The sequence below is a fragment of the Lepidochelys kempii genome, chromosome 10 (assembly GCF_965140265.1).
Source record: "Lepidochelys kempii isolate rLepKem1 chromosome 10, rLepKem1.hap2, whole genome shotgun sequence".
Lineage (NCBI taxonomy): Eukaryota > Metazoa > Chordata > Testudines > Cheloniidae > Lepidochelys > Lepidochelys kempii.
In genome coordinates this window covers 43,620,266-43,635,140 of record NC_133265.1, presented here as the reverse complement: position 1 = coordinate 43,635,140, position 14,875 = coordinate 43,620,266, and the positions used below count along the sequence as shown (strand labels likewise).

The 14,875-nt window shown below is 47.7% G+C and overlaps 1 protein-coding gene across 9 annotated transcripts in view; it reads right to left on the bottom strand.

Moving 5' to 3' along the window:
- Nucleotides 1–219: 219 nt before the first annotated feature.
- CELF6 (CUGBP Elav-like family member 6) overlaps nt 220–14,875 on the bottom strand; it is a 235,746-nt gene continuing 221,090 nt past the window's right edge. For all 9 annotated transcript variants that reach the window (XR_012161215.1, XM_073363131.1, XM_073363139.1 and 6 more), the window contains one exon: nt 220–14,433. Coding sequence is in view for 1 of the 9 variants with exons in the window: in XM_073363139.1 (XP_073219240.1) it covers nt 14,411–14,433 (23 nt within the window). In the remaining 8 variants the exon portion in view is untranslated. The remainder of the gene's footprint in view (nt 14,434–14,875) is intronic.

Here is a 14,875-nt window from a genome sequence, read left to right as displayed (position 1 = left end):
AGCAGAAAGCATCAGCACTGCCATGTGGGACATACAGGACAAATGAAATTAGGAGAGCAAATGGCTAGCTCTGGCTTGGGGCATCGTGACCATGAGAAACATCCCAGGGCTTTAATGCCAATGGCACCAGGGCCCAGGGCCAGCTGTGTCCTGCAGATGGATGAAGACACACAGATTAATAAGAGACCCCCACATGAAACAACCAGGCAAAACCCCACTGGACTGTGCTTTATTTCAGTCTAAGCAGCATATCATTAACTACAGAGCTACAGAGTTACCATCCATTCATCTCGCTTATGCTACAAGGACATCAAAATGAGACTCATTCAAAATAATTGGACTCAATTGGAATCTCAAAGCCTGTTGTGGTCTGTTCCCCCCCCCCCCCCACTCCTTGGAGCCGAGTGCTCTGCTTAGAATCATGGGAAAGGAAGAGGGTGGAGAGGGAAAAGATTTTTAAAAAGGGTTAGTTGAGCGACAAGGTGGGCGTGAAAGAAACGTCTATCCCAGCAGGCCAGGGGCAACGTTTTCTGTTCTCTTTGGCTTGCCTGCTGGGGGGTCTATGTGTTTTTGTCAGCCCAGAAGGCCCACTTAGACCTTGCCAAAAGCCAGATGAGGGCTGGGTGTGTAGCTAGCCAGAGTGCCAGGTGACTCTGCCTTGGAGCTTTGTTCCTAAGAAGGAAGGTAGGTCATTATGGGTCAGGAGCTTTTCACCAAGCTGCCCCGGGCATGGATGGGGTGAGGAATTGGACCACTGAAAAGCATTTGCTAACAGGCCTGGTGCCTTGAAGTGTGATATGGCCAGAAGGATGGACTGTCTCTCCTGCCCATTTCCTGGTTCCCTTCACAAGGCAGGATTCAGGTGTTGCTTTTCAGCCAGGGAGTCCCCAGCCTTCCCGCCCCAAGCCTGAGGCATCAGAAAAAGTGCTCAGTTGGGAGGACTCAGCCCAGCACTCCAGTGGCTGTGCTCTAGGGTGGGGGTAGGAACGACAGACAATGGGTGCGATAGCAGAAGGAGTCCATGCAGCAAAGGGTGTCGGCACTAAACCAGCTGGGAATTGGCAACAGCTGGGAAAGGCTGGAGGGAGGGGGGAGGGGGAAAGGAGGCTGGGGGAAGGAGGGTGTGTGTGTTTGTGTATGTGTGGGGGGTCTCAGTATTTCACCGGGGGATGCCATTCTAGTCATGGTGGGGTTTGGGAGGGCTCCTGAGCTGGCGTTGGTCTCCTGGGATGGGAGCTGTCTGTGATCCCCTGAGCTACAACTCCTCTTCTCCCCTGTCCCCCCAATCCATGCTGCAATGGGCTGGGACCAGGAGAAAAAGAGGGAGTGAGAACAGGGTGCAGGAACGCATTGTGCGAAGAGCATCTTCCACTATAGACAAGCTTAGCATGGCTCTGACTGGCTCATCAAACCTGGTGGAACCATTGCCTTGGCCCACATGGTCCTCCCAGTGGGCCTCCAGCCCTCTCCTGGACACAGATGTTGGGCCAGGGGACAAAGCGCCAGGAATTCCAAATCTGCTGTTAAAGGGAAGAACTGCATAAAGGTACTGGCTGGTTGGGTCCCCCGGTCTCCGAAGAGGCTTCCCAGCTTGGAGGGAGGTGGGCTGGGACATAAGTAATTTTTGAATGGAAGGCCAATGCTCCTTAATGGATTCTACTCCCGAGAGCTGGCAGGAAGCAGGGAGGGTCCATGCTGCAGCGAGGGGGGCACAGAGGGTGAGTCAATGGAAGATGGGGTTGGGAGATAGCAGCCTTTATGTCCGAGGTAGCTTTATATTGAGAATTCTCCTGTGGTTGCCCTGGTCCTTCAAGGTAGCAATAGACCTTGGCAGCAGAAAGTTAGCCCTTAGAGACGGCAGTCACTGCTGGGTTTGTGTCAATGTACATGCGGGGCTGGGTCGCCGGGAAGAAGAAGGGTGAGAACAGAAGAGCTGCTGGGACAGGGCCATGTCCCTACAACCGCGTGTGAGCTCAGCCCTGCCAGGGCTGGGAGATAGCAAAGCAGACCAAGCTCTTTCCCTGCTCGCTCATGACAACACACGTCTTTAACCAAGCTCTCAGGGATTGTGCACCAACTACCCCCCACCCCCCATCCAGACCCAAAAAGGCAGCCAAGGTTCTTTGGGATTCAGACTGGTAAGCCTCCACCCCAGGCCCAGAGCTCCAGGACATTTGAGCCATCAATTCTCTGTAGCTCAGTAGCTGCCTACCTCTGTAATTCTGGTTCCCTCCGAGTCATCGGCCTCTGGTCACCAAGAGAACCAACTTGGTGAGGGGACTTGTTCTCCTCACTAGGCTCATGTGTAAGGATTTCAATGTATGGCGGAGGAGAAATTACCTTGCCCACCACTCCCTCTCAACCCTACAGATAATTCAAGCCAAAAACAAAGAGAGAAGAATTCTGTTCCCCTTGGCGCAGCAGTGGTCTTGGATCAGGAATTCCAAACTGTCCTTCGTTGCACAAACCCACTGAAATCACTTGTATTTTAAAACCATGATTTATAAAGCAGTTAACAATGTAATTAAAATGATGCGTTATGACTGACAGTCGCTGTGGCTAGTTGGCAGTCAGGGTAAGCAGAGGCAAAGAGAACAGCTAGCCTGTTGCAGCAGGAAAATCTCCTCATGGCATAGGATAGCTCCCAGCACTGGCTCTAGGACTGGACTGTTTCTCAGGCAAAGGGGACATTCGTTACAGGAGTTCTGGGAGGCAGCAAGACTTGCTCGGTGCAATCCCTGGCTTGTACCTGCATGGGCAGAGGGCCAGCTCTTTTTGGTCTGTGGTTGCACAGCACATGGAATGATGGGGTCCTGGGCCCTGACTAGGGCTCCGAGGAATGCTATCACAATGCTAATCATGAAGACCCTCGTCTGGTGTAAATCAGGGTAGGGCTATTGAAGTCAATGGAGATGATTTGTACCAGTGAAGGATCTGGCCCAGTGCACTTTCTAACACTCCCCTCACCCCCAGATGTAGAAAAAGCCTTGGGGTTGCTTAGAGAAAGCCAGCCAGGACTTGCTGGCATCACAAAGGCTGACGCATGTGTATTGCTGTATACTGAGGCCTGCGATTTCCAAAGTGACCTGGGTGCCAGCTTGGAGACCCGAAGGGGGCCTGGTTTTCAGACAGTGCTGAGCACCACTCCTCTGAAACTTCTTTTTAAGCAGCCTCCCTTTGGGCACCCAAAATGATCAGTTGCTTGACATTGCAGGCCTGCAGGGTAACATGTACCAGTGGCTTGGGCCCTGCCCCCTCCCTACACATTTCACACCTGTCCCTTTACTGATACCTGACATTGCTGGCAAGAGCGGCTCAGGAGTCATTCAAACTGCTGTGCAGCCCCAACTGGCCAGCAGTCCCATTTAACTAGCATGGGCCACGCTGCATAGCCCCGGGCTGTCAGGAAGGTACTCATGTCTGAAGGACCCTTACCTCTGCTGGAGTCTGCCATGCCCTCCTTGTGAGTGATGGGGAGCAACCTGGACTGCCCAGTCAAAATCCCTGCCCTAAGGGGATGGGGCTGGCACTGCTGATGCAGCTGGCTCTACTGTCCTGTAGAGCACATGGCCTCTGGTTGGCCTTCAGCCCTGATCTCTCTGCATCTCCCTCGCTATAGCCTTTAAAATGGACCCTCCCCTTGCCACATGGGCCCTAGGTTTGCTGGCTGCTTTGAGCAGGGGGTTGGACTAGATGACCTCCTGAGGTCCCTTCCAACCCTGGTATTCTATGATTCTATGGTGGTTAGCTCTCGCTAGGGTCTGTGCTGCATGGCTCAAAAACCTGGGGGGTTACACTCATGTGAGGATGAACCTAGAGGAGCCAGAGGCCCTGCAATGAGTCATAGCTCAAAATGACCTGCTATCTGGTGCCCTCTCTTCACCAGCACTGGCCCTTGTGCACGGCTCAGCACCCAGTAACACGAGGCCTTTACAGGTTGGTGCTGCCTTTCCTGGGAGGGTCTCCAAGCGTGCTACAGACATGACTGGACTTAGCCTCCCAGCCCAATGAGTTTGGTCCTGATTATTAGCCTCATGCTCCAGGTGGGGCAGCCGAGTCCCTGGGAGGTGGCATAATGTGTCCGAGGCCACCCAGTGAGTCTGTGGAAGAGCCAGCGCTTGTGCCCCTCATCCCAGCCTTTCACCACAAGCCGAGCTACACAACGTGCCACCTGGTGTGTGCTCCCCGCTGCCCAAGACTGTGAGGTCACCGTGCTGGGTTGGCTGCCAGTTTGTCCAATTCCTTTGGATATGCCTGACTAGGGCGAGCAAACCCAGTGGTGAGGTGCTGGCACCTCCACGCTGGACGCTGTCTCTGCCTCTGCTTGCGCTCTGCAGAACCGGTGAGCTGACAGTCTCGTCCCACAGCCCTTGGGGCTGAGGGCGATGGCGCAGCCGGAGAGCACGATGCGCCTCGCTGCTGACGGGGAGCGTGCGCAGGCTGAAAATGAGTCTGGGAGCCGGCTGGCTGGGCTCATATGCCAGCACAGGGGTCACTTTCCCTCGCTTCTTCCCCGTGCCTGAAAATGTTACATCAGCTGGAGACATACATGCCCTGTGGAGGAGTGAAGCTTGGCTCTCAGTTCTGTGTGCCTTGGCTGTCCAAGATAGTCCCCCTTGATTGCTACTGAATTATAGTATTAGCTGAACTCATGACTCATACCTGTCGTTCATCCGAAAGCTTTCTGCTGAAGCCCTTCCCAGGTGACTGCTTTTGATCATCTGGCTCAGACCCTCTTTTTTGGGGACCAGGCCTGGGCCCACACATATGTCAGTTGTGACTTTACCATATAATAATATCAGACAGCGAAATCCCTGCCCTCACTCCACTGAGAAACCTATTCTGGGCTTGCCCTGCAACAGCCACTGTGAGGCTCCCAGACAGATTGTTTCCCCCAAGCATGTTCCTTAGGGAGTCTGCCAAGGCTCACGGATAAAAGTTCAGGCATGCGTGACTGTACTTCTAAATGAAGGCAATATTAGAGCAATGGCTAGGATAGAGTAATAAAGACCCCTGCACACACAGCAGAGCCACAGCCCCACTGTCATACAGCCCTTTCCAGAAGCCAGGAGAAAACCTCCCACTCGGAAAAATAACCTGGCCCCAGTCCTCTGTTGAAATGCTGCCGTTTTGTTAATTGCAGTCTAGTTGTGTTACAAGCTGCTTGGGGGCCTGTGATCTTACCCTGGGTGTAGGCTCTTAGACAGGGGCTGGCTCCATCATTTGTGACTTAGACTCACGTTTTATAGAGATGGGCTGGGCCTAGGACTGCCGATCTTTGGCAAAGAGCCCACGTGGATCCGATTGCTTGGGCTCATCCCTGGTTATTTGCAGTCAGGCATCAAGAGGGAAAAAGGTCCCAAGCACTCGCTGCTGCTGGGAAGAGAGAGAAGCAAATCTGCCCCTTTGGTATTCCTCCCAGTCCATCTCCATCTGTAGCCTGCCCATCCCTGCCTCAGTGCTTTAGGCGCTAGTTCCACTGATGCCTCTGAGCTCCACCACTAGAGGCTGGGGACGGACTGGCTCAGCAGCAATTCTGCAGAAAAGGACCTGGGGATTACAGTGGCCAAGAAGCTGGATATGAGTCAGCAGTGTGCCCTTGCTGCCAAGAAGGCTAATGTCATCTTGGGCTGCATTAGTAGCAGCGTTGCCAGCAGATCGAGGGAAGTGATTATTCCCCTTTATTCGGCACTGGTGAGGCTACACCTGGAGTATTGCATCCAGTTTTGGTTCCCCCCACTACAGAAGGGATGTGGACAAATTGGAGAGTGTCCAGCAGAGGGCAACAAAAATGATCAGGGGGCTGGGGCACATGGCTTATCAGGGGAGGCTGAGGGAACTGGGCTTGTTTAGTCTGCAGAAGAGAAGAGCGAGGGGATTTGATAGCAGCCTTCAACTACCTGAAGGGGGATTCCAAAGAGGATGGAGCTCGGCTGTTCTCAGTGGTGGCAGATGACACTCCAAGGAGCAATGGTCTCAAGTTGCAGTGGGGGAGGTGTAGGTTGGATATTGGGAAATATTATTTCACTAGGAGGGTGGTGAAGCACTGGAATGGGTTCCCTAGGGAGGTGGTGGAATCTCCATCCTTAGAGGTTTTTAAGGCCCGGCTTGACAAAGCCCTGGCTGGGATGATTTAGTTGGGGTGGGTCCTGCTTTGAGCAGGGGGTTGGACTAGATGACCTCCTGAGGTCTCTTCCAACCCTATGATTCTATGATTCCACAAAGTTAGAGGAATGCACAGATATAGGCATCTTTATTGGGCCTCTTAAAATGTATTGATAATCGCAACTAATAATATATATTATGTTTAACCCTTTATGAGCCTGATTCTCCCCACATTTACACTGGTTGAACATCAGTGTTATTCCGTTGACTTCAGTGTAGTTACTTTTAGTCTATGCCAATGGGGTGGAGGAGTAGGCGCCATAATGGTGCTACACTGGAGCAGGCGTAGATCAGGAACGCTCCCTCCCTGTTCAATGTGTGGTACAGCAATGAGACTGGATGAACCAGGCACATGAGCTGATTGAAACTGTCTCTCTGCCTTTCCATCGTTAATGTCAGCCTTGTACCTGGAACTAGTGCCTTTCATGGTGAAGGACTCCAAAGTGCTTTACAAATGTATAGTGCCTGATTCTGATCACACTTCTGGATAAATCACAATGAGACAGTAAGAGTAAGGGAAGTCACTGGCAGTACACCAGTGGGAACTCCAGAATCAGCCCTATCTATTCAGAGATCACTTCATACCACATTGAAATGCGGCCACCTTTGCCCTGGTAACAGTTCCAGTAAGCACAATCCGAATCCTTCAACTGAAGTGCCAGGAGCCCCATGAACTAGTAGCCCTAGGAACAAGCAGATTAATAGGTCCCTTGTTCTGCTCCAAACCCTGCTGGTCATTGTCCAATTGGACCAGTAGGAACTAGATGAAATTCTGCAGCTGGAATTTCTGTGTGGGTGGGATGGTACACGTCCACTTGGTCACTGCATGTGTTGTCAAGAAGAAAGCAACGGTTGGTATTTCTGCATTTTTGGTCAGTTAATTTGCCAGCTCAAGTCATTATCACAATAGGCTTGAAATGGAGAGATGCACAAGGCCATATCCTCATCTGGTGTAAATCAATGTAGCTCTGTTGGAGCCAACAAATTCAATTCAGTGAAGCTACACATATTGAAACCAGTTGAGGATCTGGCCCAAGGCTGTCCACAGGCAAAAGGCAATGGACCAATCACTCAACCTTTTATGAGTTAACACACTCTAGTGAATATTTTATGCTGGGCAAGAAGGTGGTCAGCTCTTTAAGAAATAAGAAGCAATTGTTTTTTCAGTTACAACACAACATGCTCTGGGACCTGGCAGATGTATTAAGACAGGAGGTGGAGAATATCATCCCTTGTATCTGGCAACAGCTATCACCCAACAGGGTTTGTGGGCAGCGGCTGGTGAGCAAAATCTGTTTGTTGAAAAAGAAAATCTCATCCAAATAACTGGGACAAATATGTTCCATGGACACTTTGTACTATGGAGCCTGGCCAGGTCATGGTCTTGTCTAGCTTCTTCTGCTGCTAGTGAATCTACTAGATCTTTGAAATTCAGATGTGGTGGGAGAGTGAATACTGTGCCAAGACAGCACAAGGCTGAGGTTAGATCATTGCCAGATTCTCTACTCTGTGAGCCCACTATCCCCCACTAGTGTTACCGGCCTCAGTTGTTTCCTTTTCTCTTTTATGCAACTATGGGAAATGAAACAAGAGGCAAATCACATGAGCAGGCTCTTGCCTGTTCTGTCTAAGCCTTTTAAGAATGCTCGTTTAGTCTGGAGCCAAAGGGGGTTATGTACCCAACTTCCATTAAAAGTCAATGGTAATTAGGCACCTACCTCTTTTAGGCTCCTTTGGAAATCCCAGCCTTCATTCCTCCACTGGTGAAATTATGAACAAGAAAGGGTGAATTGGCATCTCAAGCCAGGACTGTCCACCATGTCAGAGCCTCCAGGTCTACAAAAATGTGTGGACTTTGTGATACAGAGAAGAGTCTTGGGCCCAACCATTGACCGTTGAATTTGTGAGAATCAGGAAATACTAAAGTAACCTTAGAATACTACTAATCTCTTCCTTGTATAACGCATCCTTCATTCCCTGCTCTCAAAGCATACTAACAACATGAACCCATGGCTTCTCCCAAGCCCTCACTGAGGCAGGGATGTACAGTACAATTTCAGTGACCTACATTTCCACTGTCCAAACCTCCCTGTTCTATTGGTTCCCTGTTTATTGCTTGCCACTTACCCCTTCATATTTCTATTCTATTCAGGTTCTTATGCTGTGCCAATCGTTATGGTATCTTAATGCCTATTTGGTGTTGTCCAAGCCAGTAAGATAACCAGGAAAGTCTTATGAAAGTCTTGTTTTTGCTTGCTCTAGACTGAGGGACCAGTTTTTAAGGCAGGGAGTAGCAGACTAGCTTTACTTCTCTTAGCTGTAATACTAAGTATGGTTTAACAGGATCTGTAGAACATCCACCCCTTTGCTTTACACTGTAGTTTGATCCCAACAGTGGGACATGTCAGCAAAGCTTCCCTTTATTCCCTTCACCATCACTTCTTCAGTTACTTGCATATCGGTTTTTGGCCCCAACGTTTTGGGGCAGCGAATCCAAACCAAAATGGCAGTAAATGGGAACTGGAAGAGAATGCTGTCTTGAAATACTTACAGACTTTTCCAACAGTTGGAATGGAGTGGACCATTTGACAAAGGAAGCACAAAAATTTGGCGGTTTAAGTTAATGGTTGGGTCAGAAGACTCTGGACCTAATTCTCTGATGTCCTGCATCGTTTGTTGCTATTTTCACTGCTACCAAGTGGATATAAGATGCACCAACGCTGATCTGGTAGTGTCCTACACTCACTTTGAACAGGTGTAATGACAACACAAATTGCAAACTGAAGGCTAATTAGGGCCTCTTTCTATTGAGTGAATTTCTTGCATGAGTCAAGGTTTTCAACTGCCCTTCACCATTAAGAGGAAACACCTATTTCTGTATGATAACACCATAATTTAAGAATAAACAAGATCTCCCGCCAAATGTACCTTGGTTCTTGGTGTAAGACGTTCTTTTTTTTTTTAGTAGGTGATTATAGATCATAAATTGCCTTCTAAAACTTAGGCCTGTAGCTTCCCTGGGTAATGCAGTTTCTTTATGTAGGTTATACCTGGAGCTAAGCCATCAAAATCTCAGTCTTTCAGAAAGAGACATGGATGAGCTAAAGAGTGACGGGGCACTCAACATACCACCCTTTGATACTAGGCAGCTGGGAGCAGGTCACTGAATTTCTCAGGTCACTTATATGGAAACAAGGACTGAGCCACTCATTAACTTTCCTGGAGGCAGCTGGAACAGGGCTATCACACCTAACAGGCCCCATATTCACTACAGTGGTCTGCTGTTTGAAGTAGAGCCTGGAACACATTGTTCAGTTGTACTATGAGTATCACTTGCTGATTGGAGCCCCCCTGTTGTATGTATTTTTTGTTGTTGTTGCTTTTTTTCATTTTTTTTTTAAAAAAAAAGTCACCTTCACATGATCACTAAAGTCGATTGTCTTTTTTTTTTTGTTTTCAAATGGAGAGTTATCCTACGTTAAATGCTAACGTTCTACAAAAGCATTCTGTTCTAAACCACTAGGAAATGTAACAATGAATCACAGAAAAAGGAGTCCAGTGGCCAAGCGACCAAACCAGGGCATGTGAGCTGTGAAGGGCAACTAGACACATCTAGTCTCTTCACATGCCTTATCCATCCTGCATTCTGTTCGGCTGGACATTTCCTAAATTCCATCTCGGACCTCCTCTCCTCCCCTTGTGGCTTTGGGCAACCCATTCATGGCCAACCAGTACCCACAAAAGTCATGTCGTAAAGTGACTGGTCACTAGGTACTGAAGAACAAATGTGGGTGAAGTTACACCAGTGCAGCTGAGAGCAGGATCTGGCCCTTGGTTAATATTGCTCAAGAGACACAGAGCCCACCTCCCTTGTGGGCTATCTGCAGGCACCAGAGAGGCTAAAGAAGGTGCGAGTGCTGTGGAGTATGTTGGTGTATGTTCATCAATGCTGTGACTCAAATATGACTCTCAGAGCCTGGGACTGTAAGGCAGGAGATGGCTCGAGAGATGCAAAAAACAAGGAGGGTTTGGAGACAACCCCTAGTCTTAGAAATACGGAATTTCTGACCACATTTACCCTCAGTAGCATGGCATTTAGCACTAAATAACAGCTAGGCTTTATGAGTGGCCTGGCTCTACATACTTGCTTTAGAAGCTCTTTGGTTAGATTGCTTCCACAAACCTTTAGTCAACCAGCTCCCTTGTCCCCTGAATGCTCAACAGTATGCGCTTCTTTCTACCCCCACTAGCATTGTGAGAGCCGTGCCTGGTGCCAGCTACTTCTTTTCTTTGTACATTCAGCAGGGCAAAGAGCGGGCTGAGGCTCGGGGGCAGCCTGCAGTGAGAGTCTGATTCAGTACATGCTGAAGTCATTGGCAAAGCTGCAATGGGATGGATGGATCCTGCTCCAATAGCGTAGGATCAGGCCCTGGCTTAGTTAGTACTGTTGGAGTAGAAGGGTTTTCTTGAAAGGTTCTGAGTGATGTACTTTAGGGCTGGCAATTCAGTATCTGACCGCTATACAGACATAATATTTTTCACTTCTACAGTGCGTTGCATGCAAAGATCTCAAAACACTTTGCAAACATCGATTAAACGTGCCTCACAATGTGTCTTGTGAGTTAGGGCACTATTATTATTCCTGTTTTAAAACTGAGGCAGAGCGAGGACAGTGACTTTAAACAGAGCTTTTATCCCATCCAGTGAATCTGCAGCAATGTCAGGAATAAAGGCCATGAGTTCCAACTCCCAGTCCTCTGCTCTAACCATGCAGTGCGTGTACAGCACCATTCCTTACACCCCTCTTCCTTCCTGCCTAGCTGCAAACAATTTTAGTTTGAAATAGAGTCTAATTTAGTTCTAAACAGGTCAAAGGCAGCAGGATCTCCCATACACAGCATGATAATTAACACCTACTTAAACCATAAACCTAGCCCAGCAGAGCAGCAGTGAATCCAAGTAAATGCACTGGTAGTATAAAATGAGCAGGTCTGTGACCATTTCAACACCCAGCATTTGGCTGGTGCATAATGGATCCTGTGGCATTTCAGTTGGTTATGTGGATTTGGATCAAAGAGCTCCTTATAAGTCCAAGCCCTATAGGTAATGACAATGGATGGAACACTGCATGTCAAGGAATACTCTTCTAGGTAACGCTCCTGGGTAATGCTTGCAGGGAACAGAAGGTGGTCCATGCATTGGCATGCTTATAGCTACTATGAGTGTGAAAGCATCATGGAGTCAGGGATGGAGACATCTGAGGAAGGTGCTCATTTTGAGGCTTCAGAAATGCCCTCCTCTCCCTTGAGTTGACTCTGGAGCACAATTCAGGGGCATGGTTTTAGATCCTGAATCACTCCCCTCTATTTTTGTGAGCCTTATGATGATTCCTTCCAACTGCTTGCAAGGTGACAGGTTCAGGCACTGGGGGAAGCACAGCCTGCTGCCCGTGGGAAACACAAGTTGTGACAGAAACTAAGAAAAGAGAAGTGACAGATGTGTGAAGAAATTTAAAACAAAGTGCTACAGGCCTGCTCCTTTAAGATCCCACAGGAGATATAGTCCAGCTCATTTAAGGTCCCATCTGTCCTATCTGGGGGTTTCTGCTCTGCAGGGTGAATTCCATTGAATAACAATGAGTTCCTGTCAAAAAGGACACTCCCTCCCTGCAGGACAGGGGGAGTTTTAAAGGGCCATGACTGCACATCCTCTCAGACTTGAAGGCAAGGCCTTTCCAATGGTTGCGAGGAGGGGAGCAAAGCTTCAGCCACCCTGGAGAACATCAAAGACAAGAAGTAAAGGGACAGGTGAGACAAGAGCCCACTGGTATATATGTATTTATGGATGGCAGGGGATATCTGCTTCTACCCTTCTGCAAAATTATTGTGTTCGATGCAGTTATGCAGTCCCTTCTGGCTTTCCAATCCACAGGTGAAATCCTGACCCCATTGAAGTCACCTGAAACACCTGATTCCAGTGCAGTCAAGTTTTCATGCTATGACTATAAATCTCCATGACATGTAAAATCTGACCTCTCCCAGAGGCTGCTGGTCTCTCAGACGTTTGCTCTCTCTCTTGTTTTATTTTTTGTATATGACCAAGTTGCTAGTTTTTTTATTCTGGGCCTGGAGGTGGGGAAAGATGAACATTTGCTTTCATGAGGGAGAGCTGGACTAGATAATGTCTTGAGGTCCCTTCCAGCCCTACATTTCTATGATTATATGATACCTCAGGGATGAATTCAGCCCTTGTTTAAACTTAATGGGCCAAACTTTGTACTGATGGATGCCCCATACAATCGAATTGACTCCACTGGGATTGCAGGGAATATAAATCAGTGCAGAGTCTGGTCCACTATAGTTAATAACAGCCTCCCGCACTGCCTCTCCTGGCTTGAATTTTACCTTTGGACGCATGCAGCGATCAGTGAGATCAGCTGGTGGGGAAGATTTATACCATGATGCAAATATCTGACCTTGAGCAAATCTGCCCTGCTGATAGGAAATCTGAGAGGTGGTGAAGGGTGTGTGGGAAAGAAAATCTTTTGTTTTCACAATGAAACATGTAAGCACCTGGAGGGGACGTGTGCTCCACATACATATTTGGCACAGTCTGATATAGTCTTATGCTGAAGCATCAGGTATCGTATGTTAATATATCTGCAACCCACGAACCAAATTCTGATCGGCTATGCCCAGATAATGCAGCGACCTCAGCAAGGGATGCACTGGTGTAACAGAGTTGGATTTGGATGTACAACGTTATGGCCCCAATTCACCTCTCGCACACAGTGTAAAGGAGAGGCCGAGGAGATCATATATATCTCAGGAGCTAGTGAAGGTTGCAACACATTTCTCATAATTGTCTCAGCAGTAGAGCTGGTTGACATTTCTCAACCAAAATCGGTTTTTGTCACAAAGGGAGTTTAATCAAAATTGAAATGTGTAGTGAAAACAGGCCAATTTGGATGGAATTTTCAATTTCTCAAGAACTCAAAACAAAATGAAAATTTCCCTTTGAAACAAACATCTTCGCTTTCTTTAAAAATTTTCCTTTGACAAAACCCAAATCTTCCTTAACAATTTCAAATGGAATGATTTCTTCCATGTTCTCAGTGGAGGCAAAATTGGATCTTTCAACCAGCTCTACTTACCAGCCAAAATCTTCATTTCTATGTTTTTGTCTGGGGTGGGACAGAGGTGCGAGAAGAAGTTGCCATGACAGAAATGCCACGATTTCACTTTCCATAGCCTTGGAAAAACTTCCCTGCTTTCCGGTCCCTTGGGCTCCTACAGCCTATGGAGTCGCTGGGCCACTGGAACACACGACACGGTAAACAAAGCTCTTTCTAGTTTCCCTCTATTTGTGTTTCTTTTTGAAACGCTCGCAGCTGTTATGTGATACGTCTACCTTTTTTCTTTGTTTTTTTGTTAAATTAATTTATTTATATATATTTTTAAAAAAGCAGTAGTCCTTTGGTCCCTAAACTCTAAGGAATGATATGACTTTGAAAGAAGTAAATCCTATGTCCCTGTGCCAGTGACAAGCAAGGAGGGGGCACATCCCTCTGCCCTGCTCCATGGTGTGTGTATGTGTGTATATATATATACATATATATATATGTATATATATATATATAAACGTATTTATATATCTCTTCTATAAGTCCAACATGCGCTTAGCCTTTGATTTTTTTTTTCCAGCCAGATATGGAAAAAAATCAATTTCTCTTTCCCTTTTAAAACAAAACGTTATCCAGGTGAAACATACACGCCTGGTCCAATCCCACTGGCTTTGGTTTATATCCATTTGGATCCTCTTTCCTAGTTCCTCCTTTGAAACTTGTAGCAGCAAATGAGTGCTTTAAAAAGGTAGGGTTCATCCTCATGAATGACCTGTCCTAGCTCTGAATCCTAGGTTGGTTTGTTTTTCCTTCCAAGAATCCCACCTCTCTCCTTGCGAGGAATTCAAAGTCTTCTCCAGCAGCCACCATTTCATAGTCTGACTCAGCAAATATCTGCACCTGTTTGTCTTTTCTCCAACATCACTGTGTCTTTTTCTTTCTTGTTAAGAAACAAACAAAACTGATTCAAAAATTAAAAAAGAAAAAGAAGATACAACCACGATGGCTCTCTTTTTCGCCAGCATTTCTTCTCCTCCTTCGCTTCCGCCTCTTCCATGATATGTTGCAAAGAAAGAGAGTTACAAGTTTGGATACTGCACTTGGGAAAAGGGTTAATACTCTTCATACGCTGCAGGGCATCCAACCTGCAAGACAACAAAGGGCACATTACAAGGCTCCAGGATTTGCAAGGCCCATTGCAATGTACAATGCATGAGAGCCCCCTGAGAACGGCTTTAATGTTGGGTGAGTTTTAGTGCTTGGGAAACAGAGGAAACAGAACTATGCAAGCTCCCTTTTTTTACCCACCTCTGCCAAGGCACCTCAACTCTGTCCTGCAGCTCCATCAGCATCCCAGCTCTGCCAACGTGCCTCCATCCTCAACTTAAGCACACGCTCTTATTCCAGTCTTGGGTAGCTCTACCAATGACCCTCAAACCTGACCTGTAGCACCCCTGCTATTTTAGTCCTGGACTATCCACACAGATCTGCCAATGAATGCATCTCAGTCCTGACTTACTTCAGTCCTGGGCCCCCGCACAACTTTGCCAGTGCACCTCAATCCTGACCTGTAGCTGACCCTGCTAT